We start from the raw sequence: 21,047 nt of genomic DNA, 5'->3' as shown, positions 1-21,047 counted from the left end.
GCCAGCGTCCTAGAACTTAAAGGGACTTTCGATGGTGGGATCCCGGAGTCCCTTCGCGGGGGCAGAGGTGGTGAGAGCTGGGGTGGATAGCTGTCCCCGGCAACCAGAAGGTTCCAGGGACCCCCACCCCGTGCAGGTCTGGTACCCGAGCCGAGAGCCTGTTCTTGGGCCCGCAGCGTCTCCAGGGGCCGGTTCTGAGGCGGGAGCCGGGCAGAGAGAGGAGGGGCGACCGGGGGAATGTCCCCGCCTCTCTCCCCGCTTCCATAAATCACCGCAGCCGCGGCGGCTGCCGGGCCGGGAAGTGCACGGAGCCGGAGCGCAGCGTGGTGGCACCAGACACCTCCCTTTCCCCCGCCGCTGGCTTTCTTTCTTTCTTTCAGCTTTTTTTTTTTTTTTAAACCTCTCCCTGCTCGCTCGGGTGGCTGCCCCAGCCTACCAAGCCCGATCGCCGCTCCTCCTCCCAGGCTGCAGCCGCCCGCCTTCGCCGCCGCCTCTCTCCGCTGGGACCCGCGGGAAGCGAAAGCTCCGCGGCTCGGCTTGTGAGCCCAGCGGCCACGCACCGGGTGCGGACGCCGCAGCTCTCGCAGCAGCCCGCCGCCTCGCGGGGGCAGCGCCGGCGCCGGGGTCCGGGACACTGCTGGGGCGGTTGCTTCCTCTCCTGCCGCGGCCGCCGGATCCCGCGATGGTGGCCGCCCGCGCTCCCGCGCCGTAACTGGGCGCCCCCCTAAGTTTAGGAGCTGCCGGGGCGCCTAGAAGCTGCTGCAGAAGGGCGAGAAAGTTTTGCGGGGTGCGCCGAGCGGGCCCTGGGCGCACCTCCCGGGGCTACCTCCCCGCTTCCCGGCTCCTGGAGCCCGTCGGCGGGGAGTCGGGGGAGGCGGCATGACCCGAGAGCCGGAGGAAGAGGAGGCGGCAGGGGCGGCCGCCCTGGCCCGCGGGGGTCGGGGCTCGCTTGGACGGATCCAGGCGCGGCGGCCGCCCCTCTGGCTGCTCTGCCTGGCCGTGGGCTGGCTGCTGGGGGCCGGGGCCGACGCCGAATTCTCTATCCTGGACGAGGCTCAAGTGCTGGCGAGCCAGATGCGGAGGCTGGCGGCGGAAGAGCTGGGGGTCGTCACTATGCAGGTAAGGGTCCCCCCCACCCCCACCCCTTGTGCCCGGGAGCTTGCCAGGCACATCCCGCCTCGCTCCTTTGCTCAGAGCCGGGTCCCATCCCCAGTACAGGTCACTTTAACCGAGCACCGACCTCGCCCGCATGCACAGAGCACCCTTTGCCCCGGACACCTCTGGCCTCTGCGTGGATCCTCTAACTACACACCAACTCCTTCCAAGTTCTTGGGTCCCCTTCTCTTTCTCCTGTGCAGAAGCCCCTGCCCTTTGCACAGGACCCATTTCCCATGCCCCTCCCCGAGCACAGCTCTGTTATCTCGGCGAGGATTCTCAGGTTCCTTCGCGCCTCCTTTCCTAATTTGCACCAATTTCCCCCGCACTTTTTTTTTTTTTTTTAAACCCCGCCGCCACCCCTACAAACTCCCCTTTTCCCTCTTTGTGTATCCATCCCAGGGCTGACGGTCCCGCCTGGCTCGGACGGTTTTCCGAGGCTTCCAGTCTGTACCCCCTTGATCAGCTCTTCGGGTCCCCCCGACAGAGGCGCACGAATGGGCGCCCGGAGGGCCGTCACCGCCGCGTGCGCAGCTGCTCCAGGGCCACCTGGGCCGGCTGAGAGCGTCCGGGGAGTGAACTCCGCTCTCCCTCTCCCAGCCCGGGTGCCTTGGGGGAGGGGCCGGCCTCATAGACTCTTGGTAGATCCCCGACTCGTGCTGTGTGGGGGACATTTTTTGTTGCTTTCCGCTGTTGGTTGCGCGCTGTCCGAATGTTTTTGTTTTGTTTTGTGTATGCCTTTTGGTATGGGGTGGAGGAAAAAGCAAGCATAGGGAATAAGGTTCCCATTTCTCTAAATTGTTTACCAGGTCCGTCCTCCCGGGGAGGGGGTGGTGGTGGTGGTGCTAAAGAAATATTGCCCGAGGCCAGTAAGGAATCGTGAAGATGTTACTAATAACCAACAGTACCAACAGTAGTAAAAAAAAAAAAAAAAAAAAATTGCTAAACAGCAACCACCTGGAGATTCTATCCCGTTATTTTAACCTCTTTGGCCGGAAAGGCCCACTCGATTAGAAGAGGTTGAACTGACATTCCGAATCTGAAATATTTGCTGTAACATTTTTCTGTAAAGTAACCTCCTTCTCTTCCGTATTCGAACAATAATAATGGTGATGCATGTGGTTTACGAAAGAGCGAAGTTTCCAGGAACGTGTTCTCGGAAGAGGTTTCTGATTTCGATTCTACTGTGACCACCCTTCTACCTCCTATCGGGAGAGGTAGAAGTCACTTGGGATTCCGGTTTCTGATTTTTTTTTTTCTTTACCCTCCCGCCCTAACCACCACCAGTCTCCTCCAAGGATGATACAGTTTTCCTAAAGTCAATTCCACCGACCTTTACCGCTGTAGTGAAAGACTATTGGGTGGTTTGTTTTGTTTTAGGAGTGGATGGTTTGCCTGAAAGATAATTGTGTTTATGTGCAGACACCAGCCCTGAAGTGCAGTAGAGTCCGATTTTTCTTCATTTGCATAAGAGTAGGCAAACTTTTAAGATACAACATTGAACTTTTCTATGCAGATCTTTTCGGTTCAGATTGTTATAATTTTTTCCATATGCATGTTCTGATTTTTGATGATTGCTGACAGAGTTCTCAGGAGTCAAGTAACTTTTAGAGGAAATGAACTAAAATGTTAGGGAAAAACTAGGATTTCTTTTTCCACTGATGAATGTTTCAATTCAGAGGACAAACAATTGTGTTTTTGCATAGAGACCCTCTTTTAATAAAGAAATTTAATACATTACAGTTTTGGACAGTGATCTTAAGATTGGCAGCCATTTGTCACCTTCATCCCATCACTAGGGCTGGACAGGGGACCTTCGGGTCTCCCACCACCACCACCATATAAGTGAAGGACTAGCTTTTTCTAAGATGCTGACAGCAGTTTTACTATTTCTCACCCAATCCTTGACAAAAGGTGAAATCGGATCCCAACACATTGTCTTTCAGGTAGGGATCCAAAACAAATGTAGTTTTAAAAGGCTTCCCTGTTGAAAGGGAGACACTTTAGAAGAAGAAGAAGAAAAAGCTCTCATCAGTGGGGGGTTTGTGCCCAAATGGCCCTTTATCTCCTCCAACTGGCCTCTTTCTAACACCTTTGCAACCTCATTGTGGAAGCTGGCCTCCTGGGGACAGGGTTTTGTCTGGCAAAATGTGAAGTGGCTTCTCTCCCTTTTTAAAAGGAGCAGCACATACTGTATTTAAATTCTTCTTCTTGAGCTGTACATTGATCTGCCACTTGCCTCCTTCTGGGAAAATTGGGGAAAATCTCTTTTCAGTTTTGTTAGACTGCCAGCTTGTTTTTTTGGGGGGGTGGGAGACAGATGTTTGTAAAATAAAATCTAAAGCAGGTTACATTTATTGCCCTTAAAACAAGGTTGCAAGCCTCAAATTTTCCTCTGTAAACCTCTGGGATTTGTTCAGTGGGTCTGAAATTATGTGGGTTTAGCTGTCTAAAGAGCAGATAATATAATCACTCCTTGTGACATGTTGGATATTATAGCCAATCTGTTGCTCTAAGACAGGTAGCCTCATGTGGGTGTTAAGGTGAGTGGGGTCAAAGTTCCATCCAAAGATATGAAGGAGTTGGAGAGAGGTATTCTACCTTTGCAGGAAAAGAATGTCCTCTCTCAATTAAGGGATCGACTCTTTTCACTTGACCTTGGCATGTCAAGTACAGTGCAGACTTTTCACGGCAGCATCTTCTTTGACAAGAAATTTTGTGTAGGTTCATTTATGAATTAAAAACCCATTTCCAGACTTTTACGTCACTGCTGCTGAAATTCTCCAAAGACCGTTTTTAATTTTGAGAAATTGCAAAGCCGCTTCCAAGGGGGAGGCCTGTTGTCACCTCTCACAAGACAGGCACAAGGAAGAATTTTACAAAAACAAAACCCAGAACTTCTTTCAGCACTGTAGTTTCCCGTGGCATAGTTTTTGTGCTGGCTGATAAAGAAAGTTTGAAAAGCAGCCTAGCTTAAAGATTTCCTTGGAAAGGTTTTTCTCATGGTAGCTGCCTGCTCATGGTTTTTTGTTGTGGTTCCTTTTTAGTAATGGACAAAGTTAAAAAAAAAAATTCTCTAAATGATTTGCACCAACTAATTTTGCCAGTGCCTTGGGAAAGTTGCCACTGAATACTGCCCCCCTGGCAGCAGGCCTCATACATCATGGGTAAAAGTCAAAAACCTAATCATCATCTCCTCAGGGGTCTGGTGGAGTGAAACCATGGACATAGAGATCTAGGGAGCAGAGAATGGCTGTGTTCAGGGAGCCTTGTTTCTGCTTTTTCATTCATGCAAAAAGTTTTTTTTTTTTTCATTGAATGAAGGAGCATCATGGAATGGAAAGTTTCCATATTGGAAACCTGGGTTCCAGCTCTGCCACTTTAGAAGTTAGGTGATCTTTGTCTGTAAAGGTGGCAGTGATGATTCTTCCTGGAGATCTGCTCTGTGGACTTAATGAAAATAGTCCATGTGAAAGCACCTGTTGATGTGGAGCTGGGACTGGGAACTGTTGACTGATGTGGTTGTTCTTCAGCAAAGAGATTTCCTTAGAAGCTGACTAGGCACAGAGCACTATGCTAGCTGAGTGTTTGGTGGATTTAAAAGGAGATATTCCAGCACAGCCCCTTAAGGAGTTTACAATTTGGAGGTGGAGGTAAGGTTGCACAGGTAAAACAGTTAAGCAACAATGCCTGCTTGTTAGAAGGCATATCTGGCTCTGGGAGCCATTTCACCAGGCACTTATAAGGCCCATTTAACATTATATGACAATACAGGCTTCCTAACAGCAAGGACCTGGCACATAGCCAGGTTGCCCGCCTTGATGTTAATTCTAACTCAGCTCTGCTGAGCTGGGCATAGTCACTGTGAACTTGGCAGACACAACAGCAGGTTGGTCAGACAGCTGCTGTATGGGGCCTGGAAGGGGGATGGGTGGGGAGAATCCTTCCAATAGGGGCAGAACAAATGCCAGAAGTACAATCTGAGGAGCTTCACTTCAAATGGAAGGAAAGGAGGCAGCCAGGACAGAACTGATAAGCTCAGTATTGGTGAGGTGTTGACTGAAAATATAGAGCAGTGTTGTAAATAGTGGCTGCAGCTGAAAGTGAAAGGGGAGGCCGACTTTGTATGCCCTAGAAAAGCATTAAGTTCACTGTCCATATTTGCATACATTCAACAAACTTTGGGGGAGACTTCTATTCTATGAAGGACTTTGGGTTGGGCTTAAGCTAGGGATAGGGCTTCCCTGGTGGCTCAGAGGTTAAAGTGTCTGCCTGCAATGCAGAGACCCGGGTTCAATCCCTGGGTTGGGAAGATCCCCTGGAGAAGGAAATGGCAACCCACTCCAGTATTCTTGCCTGGAGAATCCCATGGACAGAGGAGCCTGGTGGGCTACAGTCCATGGGATCACAAAGAGTCAGACACCACTGAGTGACTTCACTTTGACTTTAAGCTGGGGATAAAAGGTAAATAAGATCTTGTCTGTGCCCTGAAGCTCTCAACTGATGATGCAGACAGATACAAAAGGAAGTGTTTAGTGAGGGGCAGAGAAGTAGTGGGCTAGTACCATGCTGCAGTGAGGAACAGGGCATTATGGAAGTACAGCGGAGGGCTGCCAAGATTATCTGATGAGGTCATGAAGTTGACTACTCCTCCTGCAGCCTTTTAAGTGATCTGCCACACACAGAGGGCAGTCCTGAAAGCATCAGCAGCCTCAGACACTAAGGGGAACCAAATAAGCAGTTCTTCAGACATTTCTAAGGCCCCTTGGTGGTACTGGACAAGGGAGTTGCTATGTCTTAAATTCTTGATTAGTGGGGGTGACTGTAACTCTGTCCCTCTGCATATGGCCCCATGTCTTATTTCTCTGGCCCTCACACCTAGAGCTTCTGTGGTTATTTCACATCAACACCCTGGTGGCCCTACTATAACTTCATGCTGATTTACAGTGATGTTTAGATAAGGTTGGCATTTGCCCCCTAGTCATGTCAATCATACCAAGAATGGTATGTTTTAGGATGATTTGAATATGTACTTAGGCAATTGAGAATATTTTAGGAATGGAAAAAAATGCAAATAATGTTATTTGATTCTATGCCCTGTGTGTAGTATAAGCCCTAATGGGAAAGCTGCAGCCTTGTTTTCTTCTGAGATTGCTCATTTGGAGTAGAACAAAATTGACCATTGGTGGATGAATTGAACTTGGTAAGAATGAGTGCAAAGAAACACATGTTGAATCACTTCTGAGGGACTCTCCCCAGTGTGCTTAGAATCAGTACTTCCTCCCCTTCCTCTCCACTAATACCTGTCTTAGCTGCTTAGCTTTTTCCTGCCAGTTGTACTTAAATCTGGAGGGGTGTGGGGGAGGGTAAGGGGATGGTTTCACACTTTATAACTTGGTGCTATTTCTGGTTGCTGCTTGAAGAGTTCCTTCCTTGAGCTTAAGTGGATGAGCCAACAGGAACCTTGGAGAACTCTGGAAGTTTGGTATTAAGTGCAATGGGATTTGTTTTGAATCTGCTTCAACCTGGAGTAAAAGTATATTGGAGGTCAAAATATAAAGGGCACCAGTTTTGACTCTACTAGTTATTAACTCTGTCACTTCCAGCATATTATTAAATTACCTTTGAGCTTCATTTGGTTAATGGGGGGGGGACCTCTTTTAGCACACAGTCTAATGTAGGAACAATCAGTAAACAGAAATAAACATGGACAGCATGTTTAGTGCCAGGGCACAGAACCTGGAAGCCAACAAAAATTTTGCAGCTCCAGAGCCGGAATGAAACTGAAATCTAAGCTTTAGAACCTGCAGATTTCAGTGTAGTCAGTCCTCTGGCCCAGGGATTACCAAAGTGTGGTGCACCGACCTCATGGATGTGATGCAAAACCATCATTTAAGATTTATGAAGAAAGTATTAGACCTGCCAATTAGAGTCATTTTTATTTACTTTTTTTTTTTTTTGGCTACACCACACAGCATGCGGGATCAAACCCATGCTCTCTGAAGTTGCTGCTGCTGCTGCTAAGTCGATTCAGTCATGTCTGACTCTGTGCGACCCCATAGACGGAAGCCCACCAGGCTCCCCTGTCCCTGGGATTCTCCAGGCAAGAACACTGGAATGGGTTGCCATTTCCTTCTCCAATGCATGGAAGTGAAAAGGCTCCCTGCAGTGGAGGCATGAAATCTTAACCACTGGATCAGCAGGGAATTCCCTTATTTACTTTTAAGCTTTTTTTAATACAAGGATTTGAAAAAATATATAGAAGTAAAGAGAAGAGCATAAAAATATTCCTGTATCTCTTACCCAGCTTAAACAAGCTATCTACTTGTGGTCAGGCTGGTTTCATCTCTGCCTCTACCTGCTCTTTCCCTCCCTCCTGATTATTTTGAAGGAAATTCCAGGTATCCCATGATTCTATCTGTAACATTTTTATTACATTCTTATTTAATTTCTATGTTAATGTTTTATAATAGGCATAATATATTGATATACTAGTATATAGAATTTGCAGTCCATCAATACAAATATTTTAGAGGGTATATACTTAAAATTTTTTAGGACATGCCTGAGCAAAATGATTGCCGTGTGGTGGTGGTGGTTTAGTTTCTCGGTCATGACATGGCCTACAGCCTGCCAGGCTTCTCTGTCCATGGAATTTCCCAGGTGAGGACACTGGAGTGGGTTGCTATTTCCTTCTCCAGGGGATCATCTTCACCCAGGGACTGAACCCTGGTTTCCTGCATTGCAGGTGGATTCTTTTCCCACTGAGCCATTGTGCATTCCCTGCTGCTGCTAAGTCGCTTCAGTCGTGTCCAATTCTGTGCGACCCCATAGACCGCAGCCCACCAGGCTCCTCCGTCCATGGGATTTTCCAGGCAAGAGTACTGGAGTGGGGTGTCATTGCCTTCTCCCGTGCATTCCCTAGCCCTTTACAAAATAGCTGGTACCTTTGTCCAGCAGCCTCCTTTGCCTTCCAGATGTAACACCTAAGATTCTTTTGGGAAGCTCCTCTAGGACCCCTTTTTTCTCCTGGGCACGTGCCATCTGGCCCTCATTTTCATGCCTGGCTTTCCCCACGAGGCTGTGAGTTTCTGTGTTTTCTTAGTGGCCAGCTTACAGTCTGAGCCGTGTCTTCTCACTCCTGCTTTCTCCCTATTTCAGAGATGGAAGGCAGGATGGAGAAAGGAACAAAGCAAAATAAACTGTAAGGAAAGGCAGGAGGCTGAAGAGAAAAGACTGACTGTGGACATAATTATCTTCTGATGAGTTTGTCAGCAGATGGTAGTGTAGAATCTGAGGCCAGGAGAGTGGAGGGGAAAGTATAGAATGTCCAGTGCTTTCCCTCCTAGAGCTCATGTTTTATCAGTGAAGCTAAACTAATTTGAATGGGCCAAGACAGTGTAGAAAAAAATGCTGAAATATGGGATCAAGATCCATGCCCACCCCGGGGTTGCTAACTCTAACATTTCCAGGGTTCAGTTAGGCAGAGTGAGACAAGCCAGGTATAGATCAGTAGGGCATGGTGTTGGTTGTTGGAAAGGGAGGGCACATGCCAGGGCTGAAAAGCAGGTGCTACACAGCTCTGCCAATTGCTGCCATGTGGCAGTGTGGGGCCAGTGTTGCCACTTGACTCTGGTTTTCAGGAGAAGCTGGGTCTCTGGGTTTTCAACAAAATCTCTCAATTCTTAAAATGTTGGCAACTAATTCAGATTAACAAAACAAAACACTGTGTGGGCCAAACCAAACCTGCCAGCTGTCTGGATCAGGCCAGAGGCCACCAATTTGCAGTGTCTGGGTTAGAATTATTCAGTGAGCTCTAGGAGGTAAAGTCAGTGATTGTGTGTAAAGATTCTGGGGAAGTAAGTTTCTGTATAATAGAAAAGGGACAGCTTTCTCAGAGAATAGAGTTTAAGTCGGGTTGTTGTAGGAGATGAGCTTCCTGTCATCATAATTACTTAAACAGTTATTAAATGTTTATTTGGTGCCAGGCACCATATTCATTCTGAGATATCCATCAGTTAATTTCCAAGGCAATGAAATGGTATGAAAAAGGAGGTTCCAGATGCTTGGAGAAAGTATGTCAGGGATATTAACCTGCTTAGAAGTGGAGGAAGCTTCTGGAAGGTCTTCCAGGAAAAGAAGAATGAATAGGAATTGGTTAGTCAGAGGGTGGGGTTCCCAGAAGACTCTTTTGTGATGGCTCTTCAGAGAATGAAAAGATGGCCTTAAGGTTTGGAGCTTAGAGAGCTAGGGGGAAGAAAGGGCACAGGAAGAGTTCAGAGAAGCATACAGGTTGGGTAGTGGAATCCTTGGATCCTTCATGGCGGTGAGATATATGGCAGGTAACAACAAAATGCCCAGTTTACACTGGCTTGAGAGAGGAACAGGCTGCCCTAGGTGACTGGACAGTCTGGGGAGGAGTTTGAGCCAGGCTAGATTATGGCTCAGGTCATGTGGCCCCATTGCTCACATTCTCAAGTAGGTTTTCCCCTTTAGTTTCTATATGACTGGCCAAGCCTTCGTAGTGTTTGAGTTGCGAACTAGCTACTTTCTGTGCATGAGTCTTGTCTTTGGAGGGGATGTGCTCTGGGGGAGATGAACTAGAAACCTGGAGAAATGAGGAGCTTGCTGTCTAGAAAGCTCAACTGAAGTCATTTAGGTTTTAGCTAAATGCTTAGCAACCAGCAGCCCCAAGGCCTGCTCTGTACCTAGGCTCTCCTTCCCCCAGTCCAGTTTCTTGAGAGCCTACTTTGCAGTCTCCCTGCCTCTGACCTGCAAACGGGCTGGCTGGCCTCCCACTGTGGCCTGTGGCCTGTGGCCTGCCCTGAGGGGCTGTACAAACCCAGGCTCAGCAGGCCTGCCCTGAGCCTGTCTTTGCTCCCTGATCCACTGATGAAGTGTATGAGAACTAGAAGGACCAGAGGGAAAGTCAGACCTCCCCTACCCCTCATTTTATAGGTGAGAAACAGAGGCCCAGTGGGCGGTGGCTCTCTAGAGGTCACGCCAGTAGTACATGATAGACCTTGAATTCAGGTCTTGACTTTTTAGGATTCTTACTTTTGGACATTTTTCACAGTACTTATCCCATGGGAGCTTCATTTCCCAAGAGATGTTTGCTTTAAAATGGAAAGGAAACTTGATTTAATCAAGAAGCTTTATTTTAATTTCTTCTTTTGAAAAGAAAAAATATTTTGGCTTAGTTCTTTGATGATTGAGAACTTATAACTGATAGTCTCATTTGACAGATGACTTTTTTTTTTTAAGCTGTTATTTAAATACTTAGAAGTCAGTGAGCCATTGAAGAAATACAAAATTCTGACTCCACAGTGATGTTAGCTATTTTTAAAACAGCAAATTTAAGTAATCAATAACTGGTTATAATTATGAACCTGTACAAACCAAAGTCTTTTTTTTTTTTTTTTAAATTAAAAAGGTAAAGCATAAGAAGAAAACTTTAGGGAAGAACAACTTTTGTGATTTTATTTATTTTTTGTATTTATATAAAATCTTCAGAATGAAATTCTACCTGTAATTTTCAGAAAGAGTGCTATTTTAGAACTGAATTTCAGGACTGCGTCTCTCTCCCTAGTTATTAGAAGTATGAAGCTCTTTCTTTTTGTGAAAATTGTAATAGTACAATTACTTTCGAGGGTTTGTTTATTTGATTGGATAATGAAACAGAATAAATGTCATTTGAAAGCCTCTTTACCTTCCCCCTCTTCATTCTGAATTCAACAGAAGTTTTCCCCTACTGCAGATTTACATAGTCCCATGATTTCTAAGTTAATTACCGTTACAACAGTTCTGATACCCAAATACCAGTGTGGGTCAACTGAGAAGCAGCTTCGGGTCCACATTTCCCTGGAAATACTGTGCTTTGTTGTCATTGTCGTAGAGAAGCCAGTGGAGGAAATTCTTATCTGTTGTACATGATAACATCCTGATTCTGTTCCAACCATAACAATTATTTTAAAGACTAGGTCAAAGCCCAAGACTCCAGCACTTTTTCTTTCTTTCTGGATTCCCCTTGGATTTTTTTTTTTTTTTCAATTTTATTTTTGCATCAGGTATTTTAAAAGATACTCCAAGGCCCTGGTGGAAGGGCAGGGAAAATCAGCAAGCCAGTGAGAATGAATCTGAATTTTTAATTAGGCTTTGAGTTGTTTCTTCAAAGTGTGGAGACATCATTAGTGATGTAAGTCTTGTTGCATTAGCAGAGACTGACATTTCACTTCAAACGGGAGAGTGCAGCTGTCCTGTGCAGATAAAAGTTGCCAAGTGTGGAATAGCAAGGTGGATTGGTAGATAATTAGCTGTTCCACATTACTGCAGTGTGGAAGAAGCCTGCCAGTCATGGGCAGGAAGGAGAAATTATTAGCAGGAGAAAATCCAAGTGTGTCATAAAGCAATTTGGAATCACTTCAGCTGTGGCAGAGCTGATAAGGCATATGTTAAGGAAACAAGACAAACTGAGTCTCGTATATGATGGCCAACTTTTTTTTTTCTTTTTACAAATCTTAATTCAAAGAGGAATGGTCAGAAATTAATGATCCTTAAATACACTGAAGTACCGATTCATCAGTCTGCCCTGACTCCGCCTATAAAATAATTAACCAGCTTAAAATAGTCTTCATATTTCCATGTCACTTGAAAATAAAGTAGGGTTCTACATAGGGCAAAAACATGTATATCACAGGGAGGTCGCAAATCCCTAACAATTACTGTGCTGTGTGTAACCATGAAAATATACTTGAAGAAGAAATTTTGAAGTCTGTCACCTCTCTGATATGTGTAACAGTATTTATAAATTGCTTGAGAATATTTTTATGGCCTTATTGGTGAAACATTTATGTGTATTTAAATATTGTTAACAGTTTTGCTGTGATCTTCGCATTCATCTCTGGGAAATGAGAAGGGTAGAAAGACCTGTTGGGTTTCTTATCAGACATTTGCTAGCTCAAATAAAATGTCAATGGGATTTTTTGTTGTTGTTGACTGTATTGCTCCCTGGGCCCCTTAGTGGGATCCTGGATTCCCTTGTCCTGATTCTATCCATGTTTATTGATCGGCTTTCTCCAAAGCCCATGCCTCTCCTGGCAGCTCAGGGACAGGCGATGCCAAAGTGCTCAAGGTGGTGCGTTCTGCTTGGATGGTGTCCTCTCTGAATAAGAGATATTCTCGGCTGCTGTCACAGAGCCAGTTTTCTGCCTCTTGCTGCTTGATTCCTCCCACCCTGGGAACTGTCACTGAGTTTTTGCTGCTCTGGGTAGTTCTGGAGAAAGCCTGGAGAACTGAGGTTTTTAGCAATCTTGGATCCAGAGTCGTTTTCATTGACCCTATGTGTAATGGGGTTGTTTGCCCCTCCTGTTCTCTTGAAGGTGGGGATGGGGGACTAGCCTGTGTGCTGATTTGTAAACCATCTCATTTGTTATGGGTTGATCCGAGTTAGTGTTAATTCAGATTTCCAAGGAGGCCTGGAAAATTTTACTTGCATCCATGTTGTAATCAGTTAAAAAATGTGGGCAAGAGCTGCAAACAGTAAAGCTTTGTACAGATGAGTTATTAGAGCATGAGTTCTCACAAGAAAGAGCCCAGATTTATTCATCTGTGTAGTCCTGGTGTGTTAACACTGTCTCTGGCACATGGTGAGGACTCCAAAAATGTCTGGGCTACAGAAATTGGGTGGCCATCTTCAAACAGTGGGCTTCCCTGGTGGCCCAGAGGTTAAAGAGTCTGCCTGCAATGCGGAAGACCTGGGTTCAATCCCTGGGTCAGGAAAATCCCCTGGAGAAGGAAATGGCAACCCACTCCAGTATTCTTGCCTGGAGAATCCCATGGACAGAGGAGCCTGGTGGGCTACAGTCCACCGGGTCACAGAGTCAGACAGGACTGAGTGACTTCCCTTTCCCTTTCACTTTCTTTAAACAGTAGATTTTGTAACTTTCTGATACTATTCTGAATTTAGCTTCTGCTACTATGTTTCCATTTCATTACCTACTCCAGACTTAAGTATAATGTCTTGAGCCTGCATTTGCTACTAAAGATGTAAAATGTTTCAGATGAGTGACAGTGTCTAGAAGTAAGCACCTTAATTATTGATTGAGTTCTGATGTTTTATTTCTTCCTGTTGGAGAAAGCTTAAGTATGTATATCCAGGCCATTTAGGAATATTAAAAAAAAAAACCAAAATATGTGTATACTTGCAAATTATGTACTTAGAGCTCTGTTATCCTAGAGATTAGATTCATCAGCTAGTTCATTTAGTGAATATGTGTTGAGCACATACTGTATGTCAGGTACTATGCTTGCATTTGAGTTCATGGTTAAAAGAAGAGAGACAAGATCTCTACTCTTATTGTGCTTGGCTGGTGTCCTCTCCGAATAAGAGCCGCCCTCTGCACCTAACTAGGGGAAATACGTTAAAGAAGTAATCATATAAATATGAGTTATAAATTGTTTTAGTAATGTTATGAAAGAAACAAGGATTATTGGAAAGACAACAAGGGAAATCCTTTTAATATATGTCAGATATGTCATTTCTCGGCTCAAAACTCTCTAAAGGCTCCCATCTGACTCCAGGGTAAAATTCAAAATTACAGTGGCTTTTACAGCCCGAGTGACCTGGTCTCTGATATCTTTGACTTTATTTCTTATCTCCCCTCCCACCATCGAGTTCCCACCCTCCCCCTCCTCAACCCCCACCCCCCAACGCGTAATGTTGCTCTAATGCTCCAAGCACGTCCTTGCCCCAGAGCGTTTGAACTTGCTGTTTCTTTTATCTGGGAATAAAAATTTAAAAAAAAAAAAAAAAAAATTTTACCTGCCCATCTTCTTTAAAACAGTATCCTCCTTTCCCTCTCCTCACTCTGCCTCCTTACCCCATTCATTTTGTTTTGTCATATTCCCTAACTTCCCACAGGTAAGCTTTGTATTGTTCACTGCTATTTTCTTATGGAATGGGCTTGGCCCTTACAATTAATTACTAACAAATATTTATCGAACAATGTGGATGGGAGCAGGCAATGGCACCCCACTCCAGTGTTCTTGCCTGGAAAATCCCATGGGCGGAGGAGCCTGGTAGGCTGCAGTCCATGGGGTCGCTAAGAGTCGGACACGACTGAGCGACTTCACTTTCACGCATTGGAGAAGGAAACGGCAACCCACTCCAGTGTTCTTGCCTGGAGAATCCCAGGGATGGGGGAGCTCCCTCGTCTATTGGGTCGCACAGAGTCGGACATAACTGAATTGACTTAGCAGCAGCAGTGGGTGGGAGCAACAACCGAGAACTGGATGGCCTGGGAAGTAATCACAGAAGGTAATGCGGAGGGACCAGAGAGGTAGAGGAACCGATCAGAGGAGAGGTGGAGGTGGGGCTAGCAAAAGAAGGGGGAACCAATCAGAAAGGAGGAGGGTGAGGATGTTGGCCAGCATTGGAACAGCCCGTGCAGAGGTCTTGAGAGTAAACTTTGGCATACTTAAAGAACTGAAAGAAAACCAAGTGGCTGTCTTATTAGTATAAGAGGAGGAAAATGATGCACATGAGGGATTTGAATCTTATTCCTAATCGATGCAAGCATAAGTGTTTCCCCAAACTCTTTTGGTTATGCCTTTACTGGTATGGACCCATTAGAAGGGTGAAGATGCTGAAAGACCCCGGGTGGATAGAGGTCTGGATGTTGGAAAATTGATGGTAGGCCGTTTGTTCTCTCTTCCAACAGAGAGGAGAGAGAGAAGAGGAGTGGGGATAGGAGACTACAAATTCATTAAAAATTAAAATAGGAGAAAAATGTAAATGTGACTTCATCGTTCTACACCTATGAATTAAAAAAAAAAAAAAAACACTCATGCTTTCCATGTTATTTCTTTTTCTTTAAAGGGGATAAACAAAACAGATTTCCAGAGCAAACTGTGATTACAACAATGAAGTCCTGCAGTAGTGATTCAGATGTTCTTTCCTTCCATTATGTTACAGTCATTTAGATAGATAGATTTACACACAATAAAATGTACTGTTTTCTCCCCCCTGTAGCTAGCAATGATCACTTTTTAAAGTGACCTTGAAAGTTCAGAACCAAATCTTTGAAGTGCATCAGACTTTTTAAAATTTTAATTTTAAGATTGTAAAATGATCCTGATGCTGGGAAAGACTGAGGGCAGGAGGAGAAGGGAGGGACAGAGGATGAGATGGTTGGATGGCATCACCAACTCGGTGAACTCCATGGACATGAGTTTGAGCAAACTCTGGGAGATAGGGAAGGACAGGGAAACCTGGCGTGCTGCAGTCCATGGGGTTCCAAAGAGTCAGACATGACGTAGTGACTGAACAACAAACAGCAAAATGTATATAACATACATTTTTAAAATTTTAATTATTGTTAAGAGTGCAGTTGTGGCATTAATGGTTCAGAGTGGCTGCACCATTTTACATACTTACCAACAATTCACAATAATTCACATTCTTGCCAACACTTTTTTTTTAAAATAATAGCCACCCTAATGAGTGTGAAAATCTACTCTTTTTGGTGTAGAGGTCCACGGATGCACATCATGTAATTCTCACCACAATCTAAATATGGAAGTTTTTATCACCCTTCAAAATTCTCCAGTGCTATTTCTTTGTAGTTATTCCTTCCCCTCCCCAACTCTCCTACACTCCAACCTGCCATGCCTGAAAACCATCTCTATCTCTAATTTTGCTTCTTCCAGAGTGTCATATAAATGGAGGCATTATGATATACATTTTGAGTCTTGACTTTTTAAATTTAGCATAATGCATTTGAAATTCATCCACGTTATATATATATATAGTTTATTCCTTTTTATTGCTGAGTATAGTCCCATTGTGCATATGTACCACAGTTTGTCCATTCAGCAACTGAAAAACATTTGGATTTTTTGAGGTCATAAATCTATAAATATTCCTACGGTAAACATTCTCATACAAGTTTTTGTTTGAACATAGTTTTCATACTTGTTGTTCAGTTGCTTAGCCATATCTGACTCTTTCAACCCCATGGACTGCAGCACACCAGTCTTCCCTGTCCTTCCACATCTCCTGGAGTTTGCTCAAACTCACGTCCGTTGAATTGATGATGCCATCCAACCATCTCATCCTTTGTCACCCCCCTTTTCTCCTGCTCTCAATCTTTCTCAGCATTAGGGTCTTCTCCAATGAGTTGGCACTTCCTGTCAGGTAGCCAAAGTATTAAAGCTTCAGTTTCAGTATGAGTCCTCATACTTCAAGGGGTGGGACTAGCATGCTAAGTGTATGTTAAACTTTGTTGAAAACTGGCAGTTTGTTTTCCAAAGGGGCTATCTCATTATATAGTCCCACCAGCAATGGGTAAAAGTCCTGGGAGCACCACAGCCTCTTCAGAACTTGATTGGGTCAATCATTTTAATGTTACCCATTATAAAATGTGCTCAGTCGTGTCTGACTCTTTGCGACTCCATGGACTAGGAATTCTCTAGGTCAGAATACTGGAGTGGGTAGCCTTTCCCTTCTCCAGGGGATCTTCCCAACCCAGGGATCTAACCCAGGTCTCCTGCATTGCAGGTGGATTCTTTACCAGCTGAGCCACAAGGGAAGCCCATTTTAATGTTATCCATTGTAAAATGTGTGAAGTGGTATCTCATTGTGATCTTAATGAATATTTCCCTAATGAATAATGGTGCAAAGCATTTTTTTCACGTGCCTATTTGCAATTAGCCTATCTTTTTTGGTGAAATGTGAAAACATCTACCCACTTTGAAATTGGGTTGTTTCCTTATTCCTTATTTTAAAAAAATGACTGATTTTTAAAATTTGTATATTTGTACATTGATCATTGCCATCTAGTTTTATAACATTTTCATTACTCCCCAAAGTTCCTATGTGCCTGTTATTGAGTTTTGAGAAGTAGGTACTTGAAAAAAAATTCAGATGTGCTTTTAATTTTCCTTATGAGTACCAAATTCTACCACTGTTGTTTTTTAAAGTGACATTGTTTTTTCATCTTTTTGCCTTTTCATACTGTTCATGGGGTTCTCAAGGCAAGAATACTGAAGTGGTTTGCCATTCCCTGCTCCATTGGACTGCATTTTGTCAAAACTCTCCACCATGACCCATTTGCCCTGGGTGGCCCTACACGGCATGGCTCATAGTTTCATTGAGTTAGAAAAGGCTGTGGTCCATGTGATCAGATTGGTTAGTTTTCTGTGATTGTGGTTTTCAGTCTGTCTGCCCTCTGATGAAGAAGGATAAGAGGCTTATGGAAGCTTCCTGATGGGAAAGACTGACTGAGGGGGAAATTGGGTCTTATGCATCTGGTCCCATCACTTCATGGCAAATAGATGAGGAAACAGTGGAAACAGTGACAGACTATTTTGGGGGGCTCCAAAGTCACTGCAGATGGTAACTGCACCCATGAAATTAAAAGATGGTTACTCCTTGGAAGAAAAGTTATGACCAACCTAGACAGCATATTAAAAACTATAGAGACGTTACTTTGCCAACAAAGGTCTGTCTAGTCAAAGCTATGGTTTTTCCAGTAGTCATGTATGAATGTGAGTAGTCATGTATGAATGGTTTTTCCAGTAGTCATGTATGAATGTGAGAAAGCTATGGTTTTTCCAGTAGTCATGTATGAATGTGAGTCACAACTGAGCAACTGAACTGAACTGTGTTTTCATAAATTTGCTTTTGTAGCTTAAAGAATAATGGTGCCCAGGATTAGAAAGAATCAAGTATGATCTACGATAGCTAAAAAATCTTTAAAAGAGAATTCTGGAGTTTGCAGTTCTTGTTTTCAGCTAAAAATAAAGCATTATATAAGAGTTTTGGTTACTGTGGCCTTTGTAGAATCTTAGAGTTAATCGGTTAATCTTAGTAACTATTGGTTGACCCCCTGTACTCCTGTATACCTCAGCACTGCTCTAGGCGTGGGGTATAGTGATGAACCAACTGAATCCCCCTTGCTTTTGAGAGGCTTGCCTTCTGGGAGAGAGAGAGATTTAGCTATGCAAAAAAATAAATCAAGATAACACTGGACCCTGATCAGTTCTGGGAAGGAGTTAAATTAGGCTACTGTGCCATTTGAAAGAAGCCTGCTGAGGGAGCTAAGACTTGAATGTGTTTGGGGAGGAGGACCTGGAAGGAACTTGGGAAAGAAGTAGAGAGCACAGGGCCAGAGAGGAGAATGGGTCAGGGTGTTTGAAAGGAAAGCTGAAAGGAGGCACTGAAGGAGGGTGGCAGTGGAGGAAGAGGAGAGAGGATAGTTACAGTGGGAACCGAAGAGTCTAGATTTTATTCTGGCTGAAATTGGAAGCCATGGGCCGATTTGAGGCAGGGAGTGACGTGGTTGTGATTGATTTTTGCTTTAATAATATCCCTCTGGCTATTGGGTGCCTTGGTTGCTTGGGGGATGTGGGTGGGGAAAGGCAGAAATGGAAGCAAGGAGACAGAGTAATGAAGGTATTTATCCTTCATGGACAGGTAATGCCACTTTTACCTTTGTGATTTCATTTAAATATGATGAAATTGTGTTATTTAATGTTTTACATTCCACAAAGGCCCACTGGGCTAAGGCTATGATTTGAGAGAAAGTAGGACAGCTACTGCAGAATAACAATTCAAGAAAAGAAGAGTTTTCAATACAGAAAATGAGACAACAGTGGTAATCTCCTTCCTGTGTACAGATACTGCATGGAGTGATAGATCCTCAAAGGCGGTTGAGATCTTAGCTTACCAGCCATGTAACTTTTGATAAATTCTTTCCCCCTCTTCATAGCCTCAGCTGTTCACTTTATAAAGGAGGAAAATAATAGCTGCCACAGCTCCAGGCTGTTGTAAGGGTGGCCGTGTCTGTCTGTCAGAGACACATCAACATCATCATCTGTGGTTCTGTTAGGATGTTTAGAATTGCAAGTAACAACCCATCCCAACAACTCAGGAAACTTCCTTAAAAGATAGTTTGTTGGCTTAACTGAGAGATTTACGTGTAATGTAAGCTTCAGGCATAGTTTGATTAAAGCCAAGGCTTCTTTTCTCCACCCCCACCCCAACATCCCCCTGGCTCCATCACCTTCGAGGAGTTAGCTAACCCTCAGGCTGGCTTTGCCTGTAGTAAAATGAGTTTGGTGATCCCAGGTCTGTCTGGGGCACAGCAGACTCCAGGAGAGTAAAGAGCCCCCTCCTCTTGTAGGATGCCTTGGGCTCATCCTGACTGGACCTTACTGTGGTGAGTGGAATGCAAGAGGATGGAATGACAATCATTTGTGCCCATTAGGACCTGTTCCAAGAATTAGGCGTGCAATTGATTCCACCCACTTCTGATGACTGTTACATATTGAGTGATTTGGACAGAAGGGAGATAATAAAAAATGTACTATAGTTATCTCTGTTATTCCAGTGGCAGCAGAATATGGGAATCATTTTCATCATTTTGACTGGTGTCTTCATTCTGCTGGACTCCATTCACCCCCTCCTAAAAATTTAATTATTTACTGATCACTTATATGAAACATAGGCATGGTATCATGTCAGTATAATGATCCAGGACTGCTTAACTATTTGATTAATATAAGAACTCAATCAATTAGTTTCAGAGATGATTTTAATAATATATATATATTAGAATATAATTTTAGCTTTATGTGAGGTTTGGAATTACCCATGCTAGTCGAATTTACATTTTATGAACACTACTGAAACATCTTAATATACTTTACAGACAGAATTATGTTTCTAAGCACTAGCGACAGATACTTTATAATTTGTGTTTTGAAAATTTCAGGTTTTTTACCAATCTCCATTTGCCCTTCCCTAATTTCTTGTTTGGCTGTGTCCATTCCATAATGATATTTAGAAAAGTCATGAAGAGAATTGCTACTTTAGGGTGTGGTAATTAAATAGCCTGCATGTAGTTCATTTAGTTATTGAAATGAAATAATAGTTAATGTATTTCCAATCAACATAAATACAGCATTCATTGGATTTTAATAAATGATTTTTGAGAGGTTTATAGTTACGAGAACAATTATCACCTATTTTGGACAAAGTTATCAACAATCCATTGTTTAGAGAATCTCATTATGACATAGTAAAATGTTTTCAAGGAGGTGAAGTACGAAAAGGATGCTTTTTTTTTAGCTTACCCTCCAAAATTTGTCTTCTGTTTAAGCTGATTCAAGAGTTATAGGACTATGTAACACAGTGAACTTCTTGTTGAAGTTTCATTTAGCATGTTCATAAATTATTGAAGTAAAGATTTGTGGTGCCATTCCCAAAATATCTGACATTGAATCAAGAGCTGGAAAGGCTACTAACACAACCACCATTGTTCCTCCATCCATTCTTTCAATCCACCTAAAGTGTGCATACAATCTACTGAGCAGGATGGCTTATTTAGTAATTTCAGGTACTTTCCTTTTCATGAGAATTTCATTATTATATATTGGTTCTCTCAATATGAGGTATGAGATTAAGATCAAAATTGTATTGACATTACTATTTCTTCTCAGTTTTCTCATCACATTAGCATTCTGTAAATGCTTTTTTTCCTCAAAACATTCACATCACTATATAACACCTTTGAAATGATTCTTGTAGCTAAACATTTCTCTTCAAGAAAATTAGAGATACCAAGGGAACATTTCATGCAAAGATGGGCTCAATAAAGGACAGAAATGGTATGGACCTAACAGAAGCAGAAGATATTTAGAAGAGGTGGCAAGAATACACAGGAGAACTATATAAAAAAGATCTTCACAAGCCAGATAATCACGATGGTATGATCACTCAGCTAGAGCCAGACATCCTGGAATGCGAAGTCAAGTGGGCCTTAGGAAGCATCACTACGAACAAAGCTAGTGGAGGTGATGGAATTCCAGTTGAGCTGTTTCAAATCCTAAAA

General features: G+C 43.7%; 1 protein-coding gene across 1 annotated transcript in view; it reads left to right on the top strand.

Moving 5' to 3' along the window:
• The first annotated feature begins 329 nt into the window (after positions 1-329).
• The window catches only part of CACHD1 (cache domain containing 1), a 236,249-nt gene continuing 215,531 nt past the window's right edge, over positions 330-21,047 (top strand). Inside the window, exon 1 of the mRNA XM_005886691.3 lies at positions 330-1,119. Within this exon, the coding sequence (XP_005886753.2) occupies positions 880-1,119 (240 nt within the window). The 5' untranslated portion in view covers positions 330-879. The remainder of the gene's footprint in view (positions 1,120-21,047) is intronic.

This window comes from Bos mutus, chromosome 3, assembly GCF_027580195.1.
Source record: "Bos mutus isolate GX-2022 chromosome 3, NWIPB_WYAK_1.1, whole genome shotgun sequence".
NCBI classification, from domain to species: domain Eukaryota; kingdom Metazoa; phylum Chordata; class Mammalia; order Artiodactyla; family Bovidae; genus Bos; species Bos mutus.
Note: the sequence above shows the minus strand (reverse complement) of the source record. Positions and strands in the feature narration are given on the sequence as shown.